This window comes from Ostrea edulis, chromosome 7 (assembly GCF_947568905.1).
Source record: "Ostrea edulis chromosome 7, xbOstEdul1.1, whole genome shotgun sequence".
In the NCBI taxonomy this organism is placed as follows: domain Eukaryota; kingdom Metazoa; phylum Mollusca; class Bivalvia; order Ostreida; family Ostreidae; genus Ostrea; species Ostrea edulis.
The window spans coordinates 28,598,387-28,616,281 of NC_079170.1; the positions used below are offsets into that span (position 1 = coordinate 28,598,387).

At 35.5% G+C, this 17,895-nt stretch overlaps 1 protein-coding gene across 2 annotated transcripts; it reads left to right on the forward strand.

Moving 5' to 3' along the window:
- The first annotated feature begins 4,715 nt into the window (after nucleotides 1-4,715).
- Nucleotides 4,716-16,746, forward strand: LOC125655615 (dihydrolipoyl dehydrogenase, mitochondrial-like). Of its 2 annotated transcripts, XM_048885954.2 has the most exons (14): nucleotides 4,716-4,850; nucleotides 8,029-8,092; nucleotides 8,932-9,011; nucleotides 9,596-9,734; nucleotides 10,198-10,298; nucleotides 11,516-11,659; nucleotides 12,065-12,166; nucleotides 12,691-12,912; nucleotides 13,149-13,285; nucleotides 13,752-13,813; nucleotides 14,048-14,175; nucleotides 15,692-15,829; nucleotides 16,035-16,124; nucleotides 16,242-16,746. In XM_048885954.2, the coding sequence occupies exons 1-14, from the start codon at nucleotides 4,821-4,823 to the stop codon at nucleotides 16,305-16,307; spliced, it is 1,503 nt and encodes a 500-aa protein (XP_048741911.2). In that variant the 5' UTR covers nucleotides 4,716-4,820; the 3' UTR covers nucleotides 16,308-16,746. The 2 variants fall into 2 exon arrangements, with proteins under 2 accessions (XP_048741911.2, XP_048741912.1); XM_048885955.2 differs by lacking the exons at nucleotides 4,716-4,850; nucleotides 8,029-8,092; nucleotides 8,932-9,011 and adding an exon at nucleotides 9,297-9,317.
- The last annotated feature ends 1,149 nt before the right edge of the window (nucleotides 16,747-17,895 follow it).

Sequence of the window (17,895 nt, forward strand, 5' to 3'; positions counted from 1 at the left end):
GGGAATTCGCTTGTCAGTCAGGCATGTTCCTGGCAATCTGAATCTAGTAGCGGATGCTCTCTCAAGGTCACTGCATCCAGTGAATACAGAATGGGAGTTACATCCAGCAGTCTTTCAGGAGATCTGTCTCAAGTGGGATCGTCCTCATATAGACCTCTTTGCTACGCATCTGAATTGCAAACTGCCAACGTTTGTCTCTCTGATTCCAGACAACAAAGCTTTAGCAGTGGATGCAATGTCTTTCGATTGGAAGGGGATGTTTTCTTACATGTTTCCTCCTTTTCGCCTCCTTCCCAAGATTCTACACAAAATCAGGGTAGAAATTTGCAAGACCATTCTTATTGCTCCAGCATGGCCAAAACAATCGTGGTTTCCAGATCTTCTTCAACTGTGTTGTGCGAGACCAATTCTTCTTCCTCTCAGGAAAGATCTTTTGTCTCAATTCAAAGGCAGGAAAGTTCATCAGAATCTTTCCAACCTCCATCCACACGCATGGTTACTGTCAGGGAATCTCTCAGATAGGATGGCTTTTCTGACAGAGCAGCCAAACGTATCTCTAGTTCGGTCAGAAAATCTACAGGAGCAATTTATGACTCTAAGTGGAACATCTTCTGTTCTTGGTGTTGTTCAAAGGAAATTGATCCTCTCGCAGTTACTGTCCAACAGTTAGCTGAGTTTTTAGTCTATCTGTTTGAAGACAAAGGCTTCTCTCCCTCTACTATTAAGGGCTATCGTTCAGCTTTATCTAGAACTATAGCTTTGTCAGGAGGTCCTGATTTTGGGAAGAATGAGTTCTTGTCCCTCATGGTCAAGAATTTTTGTTTGGAACGACCTAGACAACGTAGGTTGGTTCCATCCTGGAATTTAGCTTTGGTTCTTAGGACTTTACAATTTCCTCCTTTTGAACCTTTATTTTTAGCTCCCTTTAAGTTTTTGACCTTGAAGTGCTGTTTTTTATTAGCTTTAGCTTCTGGTCGTAGAAGGAGTGAGATTCATGCTTTCTCCATTGCAGATTCTTGTCTCAGATTTTCTGCAGATAATTCTTCAGTTACTCTGTTGACAGATCCATCTTTCTTAGCCAAGAATCAGTTATCAGACAAAGGTTCTGGACCTATTGTTATTCCTGCTCTACCTAAATCATTAGGTACTCAGGATTTATGTCCAGTGCGTACACTTCAGAAATATATTTCTGTTTCGTCAACGCTCAGACCTTCTGGTTCTACTAGACTTTTCATTCCCATTAAGAAAGGTCTAAATGATATTTCAGCTAAGACTATTTCTACTTGGCTTTGTCAGACTGTTAAAATGGCTTACCAATCTTCATCTCCAGAAGCCTTGTCTCGTGTTCAAGTTCAGGCACATGACATTAGAGCCTTGTCTTGCTCCTGGGCTATTTTCAATTCCTCCTCTATGTCGGAAATCATGTCAGCTGGTTATTGGAGGTCTGATAGTACCTTTTATAACCATTACCTTAGGTCTATGCCTCTTCATAGTGACAGTTTGTTCTCGCTTGGACCTCTAGTTTCAGCTCAAAAAGTGGTTTTTCCTCCTCGTTGCCAATCTCAGGGGGATTCAGCTCTACTTTGAATTCTGCTTATCTAAATTTATAGAGGTAACGTATTTATTGTGATAAATTCTAAATTTTTAGTATTAAAATTTGTATTTGTTAAATAAATACTTACCTTTATAAATCAGAGGTCCCAACCCACCTCCCCTTCATCCCCCTTCTAATTTTTTGTTTTATGTCAAAGAATAGATGATACCGGATGTTGGGTTCTGAGCATGTCAGAGGTGGCGGGTCACGAAGGGTGCTTTTTTGTTTACATGGTTTTTTCCGATACAAGACTGCAAGCAGGTGAATATCTAAATTTATAAAGGTAAGTATTTATTTAACAAATACAAATTTTAATACTAAAAATTTAGATTTACTTTTTTCTGGATTTCGATCCCGATGTAAATTATTCACCCGTTGTATTTGTCCACGCCCACTTTATTTTTTAGTCAATAACTTTAATGACAGTTTCTATTGTTTAATTTGCTATATAAAGACATGCAGCTTACAATTCGGGGAAGCGAGACAGCTGGCCTTGCTAGCTACTCTTCTCCTTCCATTCTTCCTTTATTGGAATTACGTCTTCTTCGTCTACTTTGCCCATTTTTACTTACTAAATTATTATTACCTTTTGGGTTGGGAGCATTTTTTGATATATTCTAGGCTAATTTATAGGCTTTAGGAGTGTGTATTTGTCACATTCATACTGGTAATAAATTCGTAAAGTGTTATTTCTCTTATTTTCATTTCTATTTGAATCTATTTCAAAGTTTCTAATCATAGTGTAGTTGGGTCGTTTCGAAGTCGCCACTATCAAAATTCAATAAAACAAACACAACACGAAGTACACAGTATACGAACGCCAGACCTGCTACACATTCAATAAGTTTCATCTTTTCTGGTCCAGTGATTCTTGAAAAGATTTTTAAATGGTTCTACTCAATTTCTTGCCCTTTTCTTCCCTTGAAAATGGAGATGGCCCTTCATTTAAAAAAAGTTGAATTCCCTTCGCCCAAGGATTTATATGTCAAGTTTGGTTAACATCCTTCCTGGAAGATGTAGAATATGACACGCTGAGGATGATACCGGTAGATAAGAGAAAAGGTCACTTCAGTCTTAGAATTAGAAGATTAGAAGATGTTTTATAATAATTTATAAGCTGTTCATTATTCGATGTTACAATGGAACTTCTCTGGTTCTTTTCCAGGCATCAACAAATGTACTGAATATATGGATTTGTTGGAATAAAATGTAATTTATCGCCTATATGATTAAACTACTTTAAAAGTTCGATGACTAAGTCTTCCACACATTTCTTCTCTTACAGGACGTTAAACAGCATACAATTCCCACCAGGTTATCAACGAAAATTCTCCATTTCAAATAAAACAAGTACAATCATATATGAATGATTGATTGTGTTGTTTAACACCGTTTTGGCCAATATTTCAGTCATTTTCCAGCGATTAACTATATGAAATATTTTCGATATTGAAGAGTTTTAGAGTTTCGCTGACGGCTCCACGTGAGCCTGCTCTTTTTCGAAAATCAGAGAAATGACCACGTACAGTCATGTATTAATTTCAATCTATAATATCTTAATAGTATATAAACCACAAAAATGCATTGTTTTAAAAAGGGGGCGTGTTTAGTCGACTAAGACTGTTTTTCCTAGTTTTCAATTAATATACTTGGTTAGGAATCAATCTTTATCTGATCATGGTGGCTCAGTTGCCGGAGATAACTTGCGTGACAACATACGAAATCCATATCGCATGTTGGATTTCACATGTGGGTAATATTCATTAACCTATGCGATTCTTGTTTTTGTTTTTTTCTTGCCCGATCCTACAGTATATAACTTGCATGTGATCATGAACATAATTATTTCGCATGTTGACATCATCAATTATAAAATGCATATCAACATACTCTGGAAAAGAGAAAGCTAACTTACATAAGGGAGAAATATGCAAAGTTCTATACATAATTTATATTATCAGGAAAATGTACTATGATTCATGTGTTTTCAAATTCCCACGCCCATTACCCAGAAATAGGGGCTCTGAAAATCACCACCTCTTTTCTTTCCTCTATACTAAGTTTGCAGTTCCCTTTCCTCTATACTAAGCTTGTACATTCCCTTTCCTCTATACTAAGTTTGCAGTTCCCTTTCCTCTATACTAAGTTTGCAGTTCCCTTTCCTCTATACTAAGTTTGCAGTTCACTTTTCTCTATACTAAGTTTGCACATTCCCTTTCCCCTATACTAAGTTTACAGTTCCCTTTCCTCTACACTAAATTTGCAGATTACCTTTCCTCTATACTAAGTTTGCAGTTCCCTTTCCTCTATACTAAGTTTTCACATTCCCTTTCCTCTATACTAAGTTTGCAGTTCCCTTTCCTCTATACTAAGTTTGCAGTTCCCTTTCCTCTACACTAAATTTGTAGATCACCTTTCCTCTATACTAAGTTTGCAGTTCTCTTTCCTCTATATTAAGTTTGCAGTTTCCTTTCCTCTATACTAAGTTTGCACATTCCCTTTCCTCTATACTAAGTTTGCACATTCCCTTTCCTCTATACTAAATTTGCACATTCCCTTTCCTCTATACTAAATTTGCACATTCCCTCTATACGAAGTTTGCAGATTCCTCTTCCTCTCTACGAAGTTTGCAAACTATTAACTTCCAAGGATTTGCTTATATTTTAGACATCCTAAATCGATATTACCATTGCAGAAAACAAGATACGCAAATCGATTTTTGTTGGATTCTTAGTCATATTAGTATTCTTTTCTTTTTATTCTAGGGAAATACGGGTGCTATATAGACCTAAGGCAAGGGGGGGGGGACCAAAAATAAACACAGAAACAAAACAAAACAAAACAAAAAACAACCCACAAGCTGTTAAGTGTCTCTTGGCTGAAATGTCATTAGGCCGAAGGGTCACTGGGCTGAAGAGTCGATATTGCTCTTAAGCCGAGTGAAGTAGGGCCCAAAAATGAATCGATGTGTCTCGGACGGGAAAAAATTGGGCTGAAATGTCTTGAGCCGAGATGTCTTTAAGTCAAAATGTCTCAAAAAGTTGTGCCGAAATGTCCAACTTCAGGCCTAAGTGTCTTGGACCGAAAAGTCTTTGGACCGAAATATCTGTGGTCCGAAGTGTCTGACATTCACGTGGAATGAAAGGGTAGGTAACCAGTTTATATCAATATTGCGCCCTCTTGTGGCAGCTGACTTCAAACGTTTTCAAGGAGAGCAGACATCATCATGCTGGCATCAACAGTTAACAAATTTCGGGTAAATAAATGCAGTGCCACTCAATAAGTAGATTATAGTCTGAAGAAAGAAATGATTAGTCAAACGAAACAAGGCATTGAATTCTTCATGTATTTAAACGTGCACCAAAACTGCTCGATCTAACGTTACACAATTTGAGATTGTTTATTAGGTATAAAACAACGTAATTCAACAAATAAGAGAGCTATTACAAAAATATTTCTTGAAACTTAAAGTTTTAAAGTTACATCAGTCGAAGAAATTGGTCTGTCAGCGAAAGTTGACATGTTTCGTCCGAATTTCCTAGGTAACAATCCTCTTCGGTATCATACTGAGTATGACCAAGGGTATAGATCTGTCAAAGTGTCAATGCAGACTGAAATATAATTTTGAATTCCTTAAATGGATAATGCATGAATATCAATTGAGAAATGATTGCACAACATTATTTGCCACAATTGCATCATGGTATTGGACTAATCCGAGATTCCTATGACTCTTACCCCCGCTTTTGTATTGTGACATTTGCGGGGTAGAGTCAGAGCGGACTCCATATTGAAAAGTGGGAATTCAGCGACACCAGCTGGTGTCGCTGCTTTACCTACCTCTTTCAACTTTATTTCGTGGATCTATCTTCCAAGACGCGAGGATTCAGTTATCGGAAGATTATTAATATTCTACAAATAGATCATGATTGATATGATGCTATCGCCGTTTAAATGGCCCTAACACCAACAAATGAAGCATCAATTGAATTAGGTCGCCAACTCGCCATTCGATTTCTTTGCGCATGACATCAACAATTACACACAAAATTCCATCGTTTAAACGGTGATAGCATCATATTAATCATGATCTATTTGTAGAATAATCTTCCGATAACTGAATCCTCGAGCTCGTGTCATAGAAGATAGATCCGCGAAATAAAGTTGTTAGAGGTAGGTAAAGCAGTCAGCTGGTGTCGCTGAATTCCCACTTATCAATATGGAGTCCGCTCTGACTCTCCCCCGCACGTCACACTATAAAAGCGGGGGTAAGAGTCGGAGGAATTTCAGATTAGGTATTGGACCAGCATACTTTCTAAGTAATACACGGATGAACACTTCGCGCAAGTTATGTCCCTTGTTGGTCATCTCCTGGTTAAAAATCATATTTCGCTACATTGCCCTATAGCTTTTAGGTAAATGTTATTTTTCCATCAATTGCAGTCAAGTACAAAAATGCCCCAGATTGGGGTAACACATTAAGTAACTTGTATGAAAACTTGATAATGAGCTAAACTGCAAAGTAATAATGTCTTGCATTTGGTAAGGTAAAGAAGGAAAACTTGGTTTTTCATTGATTGACCTTGGGCTGACCCCGCAAAGGGATGTAACTTGGGGCGATATGTTACAAATTTAGCCTTGGGCTTATACATATGAATTTGTTAAGTTTTTACACCTAGCAAAGTGTGTTGAAATATATGGGGAGTTGTATTTTGATTTGGATTACAATTATGTTTATGATAAATATAATTATATAAACCCAAGTCATGAAAGTACTAAAAGGGGGGTGGGGGGCTGCCAAATAACTAAGACCATTTTTGTCATGTTTATATATCTCAAGGTTGTTTGTATTATAGTTTTATAGGTAATGGATATATAGGGTAGGGCCAATTTTTTTTTTTAATTGGTTTATGGATTTCAAAATTTTCAAATCCGTTCAGAGGAGGTAAAAAAAAAAGTTTAAATGATAAAATGTTAAGTAATAAAAATGAACTTGATTTGAGGTCAATGTTTTATTATCAACTTTAATATTCTCTTCACTGTCAACTTAAGACGGTGGTGTATAGCGACTATTGTGCACCTTGGCAACAATGCTGTTTCCTTCAAAAATATTATTTGTTTATTAAATTAAGTTTCTATCATTATCAAATGTCCATTGTTTACCGTTTAGTTATGTAAATCCCAAAATAATAGAACCACATCGTTTTTCCATTCAAAAGATGGCATCCATGACGTATATAGGGACACACTAATCACCTGAAGTACCAAAATCCTGACTGACCTTACCAAGCATATATTTTGTCTAAAAATTTACTTTTAAAGTTTTAAAGTCTTATTTATGAAGTCAAGTAAAGTTATAAATAAAATTCATGAACCCTACAAACATTTATTAAAAAATTCTGAATTTTATATATAAAATTATATATAGGTCAGATCAATTTACTGTTGGTAGACAATGAATGAATTCAATAATGTTAAATATGTTTTCAACCTCCTTCAATATATGAAGAATTACACATATTTTAAAATTATGAAGAATATTTCTTTAAAATTCGTTAATGAGAATTTAAAAGTGTATCCTCGGCAAAATGTATGCATGGTAAGGTCAGGTAGGGTTATACTTGTTTAGGTGATTAGTGCAACCCAACATACGTCATGGATGCCATCTAAAAACAAGTGTTTGTTTTTATTTTGGGATTTACATATCTAAATGGTATGCAATGCATAACTAATGCTAATTAGAAGTTAGTTTCATAAACAGATAACTTATTGGAAGCAAAAAGCATTGTTACTAAGGTGCAGCAGAATAATTGTTAGCACCGGCTGAAGTTGACTGATATTCCACACATGACACATGGATATTATGGACTGTTCCGAGATTTCGACGGAGGCGTCTGTCTTCAATCCAGTCCAGCGGAATCTGTTTTCTTTCTTTCTCTTTTTTTTTTGTGAAAAGGAAAAATTACAGCGTCGGAAATATAAAAAGGAGTGAAAAACCATTTTAATTTTTTTCCAGCATCCCAAAAAATCAGTGCGGCGGATCCGTAAACCAACTCAAATAAAAAAAAGGCCTAGTTTGTGTAATTGATAATTGGCAAAGCTAATGAAACAGGAATAATTACTCCATTCTTACACTGTTTATAGATCCCCATAATAAATGCAAACAAACTAGACATTTGTTCCTTGAACTTATATTCTGCAGATAAAAAAGGATGTATATGCTCCAAATAAAGCTATTCTTTTTTGACATAAACATGAGTTCCTTTATGTCAGAATATTTAAATATTGAATTAGTAAGATGATTGTTGACAAAGCATTGGTGAATGTAAATGTTTAATTTAAAGATATAAAGCCAGTACTGTACATTGTTTTTTTTTTCAGTTGTTTTGTGTACGTGTATTAATGTATGCTTTCTGCTAATTTTGTTTCGGCAGGTTGGTATCGGCAAAGATGCGATGAGATGTCTGTCCGCACAACACCGAAGTTACTCAAGTGGAGGTCAGTCAAACTCAAGTGTTATACCTATGACTCAGTGTCCGCTGTAAAAACATGGATACTGAGACACCATAGATTGTTGACCAAAGCTATGCTTGTGTGTATCATACATCCATTTTAAATGGTGTATCAGTTCATTAGTTCCTTCTTCAGATCCTTAACTTTGTATTGTCAATTTCAAACATCTACTGACAAAGGGTATTGGACATATATATATGAATATAGCTTTTTATCAAGTTCAGCAACTGAATGACCAGGGCTTGAAGGTAACATTTTATGTCACCAGTCCAGCCGGACTGGTGGGGTATAATTTCAACGCAGAAAAATTTAGCAGTCCAACAAAGTTTTCTAGAAACAATTAAACATATTTCGTTAATGTTATTAAAATGAAATTTAACTCAATATGCCTCAGACGATATTGTAACACTTAACTGTGGGATTCATATTTACGAATCAGATTCGTCTGATATCTACAGACCGAAGCATGCCAAATGTGTGTATAAAATTTCATAAGTATATTTTCCAAAATGATGCTTTAGAAAATTAACCAGTTCCATCGGACTGACTAAAACAAATGTCAGTCAGTCTGCCAGACTTTTAACCAGTCACAGATTGACGGCATATGTTAATTTCGAGCCCTGATGACTGGTGGTAATGCATTTCTTGTGATCATGCTCAAGAAAATCAAGTGATTGTTAAATAGGGGGGTATTGTTTTACAAAATGAAATAATTGGGGGGGGGGGGGGATATAAAAGAATTATGTAGCATCCTTAATATTTTTGTTTATTTTGTATGCATATACATGTAGATATATATAAACACTAGATAAAACTATTTGTAGCTGACAATGACTTAGTGGTAATTGGTTCTGGCCCAGGAGGATATGTTGCAGCCATCAAAGCTGCTCAGCTGGGAATGAAGGTAAGACATTGATTGTTGTCAGCTGGGAATGAAGGTAAGACATTGAATGTTGTCAGCTGGGAATGAAGGTAAGACATTGATTGTTGTCAGCTGGGAATGAAGGTAAGACATTGATTGTTGTCAGCTGGGAATGAAGGTAAGACATTGAATGTTGTCAGCTGGGAATGAAGGTAAGACATTGATTGTTGTCAGCTGGGAATGAAGGTAAGACATTGATTGTTGTCAGCTGGGAATGAAGGTAAGACATTGAGTGTTGTCAGCTGGGAATGAAGGTAAGACATTGATTGTTGTCAGCTGGGAATGAAGGTAAGACATTGAATGTTGTCAGTGTCAAGTTTTGCAGAATTGTCAAGTTTCACTAGCAGAGATTTAGATTAAGTGTGACCTTCAACTTTAAATTAAAGTTTCATTGTCAGATTCATGGAGCTGTAGATTCATGATACAGAAAATGTAGTATGAAACTATATGTGTGTTTATTTGTTTATTTATAAATTTTGCAGATTGGCTGTAAGATTATTGAATTATTATTAATATATGGATTATTATTGAATGTAAATTTATGATGATAGGACTTTGTATTGTAGACAGTTTGTGTGGAGAAAAACCCCACGCTAGGAGGCACCTGTCTGAATGTGGGCTGTATCCCGTCTAAAGCACTGCTCAACAACTCTCATTTCTACCACCTAGCCACTTCTAATGATCTCAGTAACAGAGGCATTGAATGTTAGTGTGCTCAGTTTATTATGTTCTTTGTTTATTTACATTATCGTGTTCAAATGGTTTATATATTCTTTAAAACCTAGTTGCTAGAATAGGTATGTGTAGTAATTATCTGTTTTGTAATTCATAATGATTTACACTACTGGTAGTTCACTACACATTACTCTTGTCATGTAAATGTGGTGCCAAATTTGATTTGCATTAATTTGATGCATTTGGAATGATTTCATGTAAATTACCTTTTGAATGAGGCTTTATTTCGATTGTCAGATTTCTCAGTCAGGTGTAATTTTTGTTAACGTTCTGTGTTCCAATTGTGTATGTATATAGAGGGATTCATTTTATACTGATTAAATTGCCAAATTGAATTTGTTTCCATAATACTAAGATTTTGAAATAGATTTTTTTGTGTGTATTACATATATATTACATGTATATAAATCAGAAAATGTAATTTAATTTACAGTTGATGGGGTACGTCTTAATCTGGCGAAATCGATGGCCACCAAAGAAAAAGCTGTCAAAGGGTTGACAGGCGGCATAGCCCATCTATTCAAGCAAAACAAAGTAAGAGTTTATCAAGTTTCAAAAAATCGTAGCTTTAGACAATTATATCACATGTATGACATGTGTTTGACTTAATTTGTTATCAATTTAGAACAGTGACCATTCGTTTTTGATTGATAATTATGAATTATTGATTTTTATGCACCTGAGGCCAAAGAATGTTGGATGTCATTTTTGGCATGTTTTTCCGTTTGATCACAACTTAATTATGAATGGGTCATTATGTTTGAGCTATACAAAGTAGAGACTTCAAGTTTTATATTGGGTCAAAGTAGCCATGTTTAGGGCCATCATTGTTTTTTGAATAGAAATCTGTTATGGTCAGCTCTCGTGAAATAACACAAATTCTCAATGCTGTTTCTGCCATATGATGAGAAACTATCCAAATATCATTTATTGGGAGTAGATTTATATTTTGCCAATGCATAGTCCATTAATGATCACCCAACCATTGGATTAAAAAGTCTACACCCAAATCAACAGCATGCCCAGTTCCAGTGGAGGGAAGGTGCATGTTGTTGTACTAAGAGTTGACCTTGCAAACCGGCATATGTACCTTTTTTAAGGCTAGGAGCGTACATTTCAGCTGTGGCTTGCGACAATGATAAGTTAATAATCAGGTTCTCGGGGCCAATTTTCATCATACTGTCATCACTTTTCTTTGAAAACAAATGAAGTTTTCAGCGCAACTTGATGCAGACAGATTGAAAATACTTAGTACTTTGTCATGGTGATAAATAATTATTCAACATTAAACATGCATTAGTTTGGGATAATTCACTAATTTTTTTGATAGGCTTTTTAATCTTTGGATACCATATTGAAAGGGAAGTAGTTTCTTAATCTAGGGACACATATTTTATCTGTAAAGTTTATCATAAGTTAGAATTATGAAAAAAAATAATACCTGCAGCATTTTTTATGTACACGAGGGTGAATGAAAACCAGAAATTAAACCTTTTGGCACCTTTGTTGTACATATATTTGGCATTAAATTTTGGTGTTAATTTTGCTAATTTATGATCAATGCCAAATATTTATGTAGAACAACTCGGATAGTACTACTTCATGATTGTCCCAAATAGTCCATAGCACACAGTAATGATAAGTATACAGTGTTCTACATGTACTGTACCGTAATACTGTAGGTCACAAGTAGTCCATAGCACACAGTAATGATAAATATACAGTGTTCTACATGTACCGTAATACTGTAGGTTACACGAGTAGATGGATTTGGAAAAATCACTGGCCCAAATGAAGTCACAGTGACCAAAGCTGACGGGACAGAAGAGAAAATCTCCTCTAAAAACATCCTGATAGCCACGGGATCAGAAGTTACCCCCTTCCCAGGAATTGAGGTAATTTTGTGGTTTTAAAACAGACACAGAGGTGAAAATGAAGAAGCTTGATAATCTGGACAGTAACCATCTGTTTACTGAGTGTGGGATATCTTAAAAGACAAATGAAAACTTCAGATATAGACAGCTGGGTAGTTCGAGCAAGTACTTATCATCATGAATTTATGATTACAGTTAAGCATGCTTATAGTGAAGAAGGAGGGACAAATTTTGTTTTGTTTTAAATGTTATTCGTTATATCCAATTATTTCATAATATGTTTGAAATCTACAGGAAATGAAAATTACTTAATTGTAAGTGTGAACTCACCGTAACGGTGTTTTACTGTATGTGTCTGGTGAAATGAATCTTTCTTAAAATACTATTATATGCATATGCTAGAAGAAATTGTTTTGCTATCAACAGATTGATGAGAAAACAGTCGTGTCATCAACGGGAGCCTTGTCATTGGAAAAAGTTCCCGAGAAAATGGTGGTCATTGGTGCCGGTGTCATTGGAGTAGAACTGGTGTGTAGCAGGTCATTTTATCTATGGAAATGATTTATATAAACAACAGTTTCATAACAGATTTATTTGGCAGTTTGTGCAGGTACAAAAAATTCAGGAATATCATGACAGTCTCTGTGGTAGTGGGAAATTTGAAAAAGCCATAATGAATTGTAAAGAAGTAATACTACAGGTGTTGTGTCAGTTTTAAAAGAATGGTGTGGTCAACATATCAATCTACACGGTGTTGCCTCCCCTTTATTTTTTGACTGAAGCGTACGATAATTAACATGCGCTTCAACGCTACAAGATGTTTCACTTACAAACAAACACGTACAGTAAGACTTGACAATTTTTTAAAATTTTTTTTTTTTTTTTTTTACAATTTTTCACTCGTACAGAGACATCTCCAGCTGTAGGTGTCTGTGGGTACGTCTTTCAGCATTAGGCTACAACAAATCACTTAGGTTAGGTTGTTTCTGTAGGGATTGGTGTGGCAGAGATATATTGGGCTACAAATCACTTAGATTTGGCTGTTTCTGTAGGGATCCGTGTGGCAGAGATACGGAGCTGATGTAACATGTGTGGAATTCTTATCCAATGTTGGAGGTGTGGGAATTGATTTGGATGTTGCCAAAAACTTTCAACGAATCCTTCAAAAACAAGGACTGAAATTCAAAATGGACACCAAAGTTACCAGTGCTTCTAGAGTTGGAGACAAAATTAAGGTGGCCGTTGAGGGCGTGAAAAACCAAAAACAAGAAGAGGTAATGCATGCTACCTATATTTTACATCTATATAATCAATGGATTTGCTGGAGTGGACGATAATTTGAAGTTTGATCATAATTTACAAGAGCTGATTATTTTATTTTAAAAAAAACCAAATGTTCATGTATAAATGAAGGACATGGATATTTGATTTTGTCGTCAGGAAATTACATCATACAGACAGAGAGGAGTTGATGTATGTATTTCCATTTCGCGGATGTTTAACATTTCAGATAGAATGCGACGTGTTACTGGTGTGTATCGGTAGGAGGCCATACACCAACAACATTGGCTTAGAGGAAGCAGGAATTCCCAAGGACAGCCGAGGGAGGGTAGAGGTCAACTCACGATTCCAGACTGTGGTTCCAAGGTCTGCATTTCTTTAGAGATTTTAAAATACAAAATTTTGCTTTATAAAGATACTTTGATATAGATATTATTTGAATTAAGTTTTATTGAAATGCTACTTGCATTCATAAGGTAATTTTTTTATGTTTAGATAAGGGATCTGATTTCATGAAATAATAGGTTGTCATTTATTTTGCTTGAGGAGTGTTAATTTTTCATTTCTTTTTGTAAGAGTTATGTTTCTTTTTAAATGATGACACCCAGATTCTCTATTTTTGTTTGATAAACTCCATGGGAGTTGTTTTGCTTTTTGTGTTTTTATAGAAATTGTCTTTGATTTTATTTTGTTTTTGGCTTGTAAGAGTTGTCTTTCTTTCTGCTAATGTATCTTGTACCACAATATCAGCAGCGATTAGAGCCCCATGAAAACTGACAAATTGTGTTGTCTCTTATCATTCTACATGTAAGTTGAATCTTTCTTGTTTTAGTGTTTATGCTATTGGTGACTGCATAAATGGACCAATGCTGGCACACAAAGCGGAGGATGAGGGTAAGTGCTAGCATTGCAGACAATGTTACAGACAAGCATCTCGTAATCAAGATAAAGTGTCCACTTTAGCAGGCATTTATTAGATTTTGTGAATTTTTATGTAATTTTGAGAAATTTTTTACTTTAAATTTTAATTTAACAGTCATCTGTAATTTTGTGAAGTTTTGACTTAGCAGGGATCATAAGTTATAAATTTTTAAAATTTACATGAAATATTGTAAAATGTTTTTACAGGCATCATTTGTGTGGAGGGGATGATGGGCGGAGCTGTCCATCTTGACTATAACTGTGTCCCCTCAGTCATTTACACTCACCCAGAGGTGGCCTGGGTAGGCAAGACAGAGGAGCAGCTGAAGGAGGAGGTAATCTACAGAGTGTATATCCTCAGTACTATACAAGAATGTGTACAATTTAATGTGCCATAATCTGTTTAAATTCCCATCCTGGTCTATCTATTCAACATATACAGCTGTACACCAAAATTTGACTTGCACTCAGGTTCTTTCGTGTTGGGTAATTCATATTGATCTTTTAAAAAAAAAAAATCAAGAGGCCCATGGGCCACATCGCTCACCTGAGTCACCTTGGTCCATATCAGAAGATTTTCCATATCTATTTGCATGTAAAACCGTAGTCCCTATTATGGCCCCAAACCTACCCCTGGAGGCCATGGTTTTTGCAAACTTGAATCTACACTATGTCAGAAAGCTTTCATGTAAATGTGAACTTCTTTGGCCCAATGGTTCGTGAGAAGAAGATTTTTAAAAAAATTTCCCTATATATTTGTATGTAAAACTTTGATCCCCTATTGTGGCCCCATCCTACCCCCGGGGGGAGGGGGGGGGGGGGGCATGATTTTAACAAACCTGAATCTGCACTATATCAGAAAGCTTTCATATAAATCTCAGCTTTTCTGGCTCAGTGGTTCTGGGAAGAAGATTTTTCCTATATATTTGTATGTAAAACTTTGACCCCCTATTGTGGTCCCATCCGACCCCCGGGGGCCATGTTCTTAACAATTTAGAATCTGCACTATATCAGGAAGCTTTCATATAAACCTCAGCTTTTCTGGCTCAGTGGTTTTTGGGAAGAAGATTTATAAAGATTTTTCTGTAAAACTTTGACCCCCTATTGTGGCCCCATCCTACCCCCGGGGGCCATGATTTTAACAATTTAGAATTTGCACTATATCAGGAAGCTATCATATAAATCTCAGCTTTTCTGGCTCAGTGGTTCTTGAGAAGAAGATTTTTAAAGATTTTTCCTATATATTTGTATGTAAAACTTTGATCCCCTATTGTGGCCCCATCCGACCCCCGGGGGCCATGATTTTAACAATTTAGAATCTGCATTATATAAGGAAGCTTTCATATAAATCTCAGCTTTTCTGGCTCAGTGGTTCTTGAGAAGAAGATTTTTAAAGATTTTCCCTATATATTTGTATGTAAAACTTTGATCCCCTATTGTGGACCATGTGAAGCAGCTCTGAAGGGTGGACATTCCTGAATATCAGGATATTTATATTGACCAGATTGTGAGGCAGTTCCTGTATTCGAATTGGTAATATCTGTCTAGGAATCAGTCAGGCATCAACATTTGCATTTAATTCATGTGAAATGTATGTGAATCTCAGTTTATAAATTATATGAACCAGGGACAGTTATTCATCTTTTAACAAAGAAATCTAGGTTCTGTTTTTGCTGGAAGTAAAGTGCATGGAACTGCTTTAGTACATGTAAAAATGACAATCTCTGCTAATTTTACTAATTAATATTTTTTAGTATTAAAGATTAATTAACTATTCATTCTTAATTGTGGTAAGATATTGATCAAGCAATATTAACTGCATTTGATGTAAATTTTATGCTTGGATTTTAGGGAGTAGTCTACAAGGTAGGAAAATTCCCATTGGTGGCCAACAGTCGGGCCAAGACAAATGATGACACAGATGGATTCGTGAAAGTTTTAGCTGATAAAGAAACCGATAAATTATTGGGATGTCACTTCATAGGTTCAGTGAGTATTTTCATTATCAAAGTGAAAGAATATGTCTTGATCAAACCAACCCGAGAGTTTTACGGGAAAGTTCTGTATACATTGTTCAGGGCTATTCAGCTTTTAGTGAATGAGTTAAAAACATTTCACTTGGTTAACGTCATCTTTTTGTATGAGTGTTATTTAATACTACTGGAATTTAGTGAATTTTCTACTCTTTTATCAGGTGGCTGGAGAATTAATCAATGAAGCTGTTTTAGCTATGGAATATGGAGCATCATGTGAGGACATTGCTCGAGTTTGTCATGCACATCCTGTAAGTGAATTCACTCGTATTTCTTCCAACTTTGAAAACCAGGCTCATGAAAAAAAAATAGATCTGTAACTGTGGCTCTGTATGTGGTAGCTAAATTTAAATTTTTTGTAATTGCAGACGGTATCGGAAGCCTTACGAGAAGCCAACTTAGCAGCATATGCAGGGAAGGCCATTAACTGCTAGCAGTGGTAGCCTTGCACATTTTATTATTTATTGACAGTTTTTGATTCATGCTGGAGACACTTCAAATTTATGTAACCTGATTCCTAATAGTGGAGACAGGTTGTTTTTAATGTGAAGAGTTCAGAATATCTATTCTTGAGTGACCAATTCCACACTGTTGTCTAAGTGAGAGTGCTCTGTTGAAGCTGATTTCAGCGAATTGTTGAAGACCAAGGTTTGTGACTGGTTCTGGTACTTTGATTTCATGTGGTCTTTAATAGCAAAAACATTGTATGCTAAGAATCTCCATCAGTCTAAGATATATAGAGATTTATATATATATACTGACTTGCTTGTTAATATTATGCATCACTTTGTTAAACTTTATTAATAAAAAAAATGTTTGTAGATAAAGTAATTCAGTCTTAAATATCAGAATAAATCCATGTATTTCTGAAAATAATTTGTTTCTACTTTCTTACAAATCTGCATGTATTGCTGGTTGGGAATTTTTTTTTATTGGTTTTGTTTGTCACAGGAAGTTTGATCTTAACAAGATCTTCCTGTAGTTTGACCTACATGTACCGTGTACAGTTGATCTTCAGTATCTTAAACATAGATATTTCGAATACCATGTACATGTATATGTTGAAGTGAGTAGAAAGTCCCAACTGCATTGTCTTTATGCAGTTTTAACCTTAGTATCTCGAACCCAGGGATATCTCGAACTTTGTTTTTGGCCCAATTGAGTTCAAGATAACGGAGATTGACTGTACATGTACTTACTTATAGTGTGTAAATTGTAACTGTATTCAATAATCTTGTGATGTGTTTACAAAATCTTGTGATTTTTATACAAATTATTGGAATGTAAATGCAAAAACTTGATATACATTTATGTCCGAAATCTTGTCTTTAATGTTTAAAAATTTCTGCTTTATATGCATTACAAGATTTTCCACACACATTACAAGATTTTTATTACATATGGCATGTGCTGTATACATGCACATCAAAACCAATCAACTTAATTAAACAAAGGTGTAGATAAAACCAGTCAATATAACAAAGGTGTTAATCCAATCGACATTCACAAAGGTGTTGATAAAACCAATCATATACAGTGCCCCCTCGATATGTAAATGTCAAGCTTTTCTAGCCCAGTGGTTCTCGAGAAGATTTTTAAAGATTTTCCCTATATGTTTGTACAATTTTGATCCCCCTATTGTGGCCCCATCCCACCCCCCAGGGGCCATGATTTTAAGACTTGGATCTGGATTATATCAGGAAGCTTTCATGTAAATTTGAATTTTCCTAGCCCAGTGGTTCTTAAGATTTTCCCTATATATTTGTATGTAAATCTTTGATCCACTATTCTGGCCCAATCCTACCCCAGGCGTCATGATTTTCACTAAATTGAATCTGCACTACAGTGTATGTTAGGAAGCTTTCATGTAAATTAAAGTTCCTCTGGCCCAGGGGGACTTAAATGACCCATTTTTGTGATTATCTCTTTCAAGGGAGCATGGCTCTTCATTTGAATAAACATAAAAGCCCTTCATCCAAGGATACTTTTTGCCAAGTTTGGTTGAAAATGGCCCAATGGTTC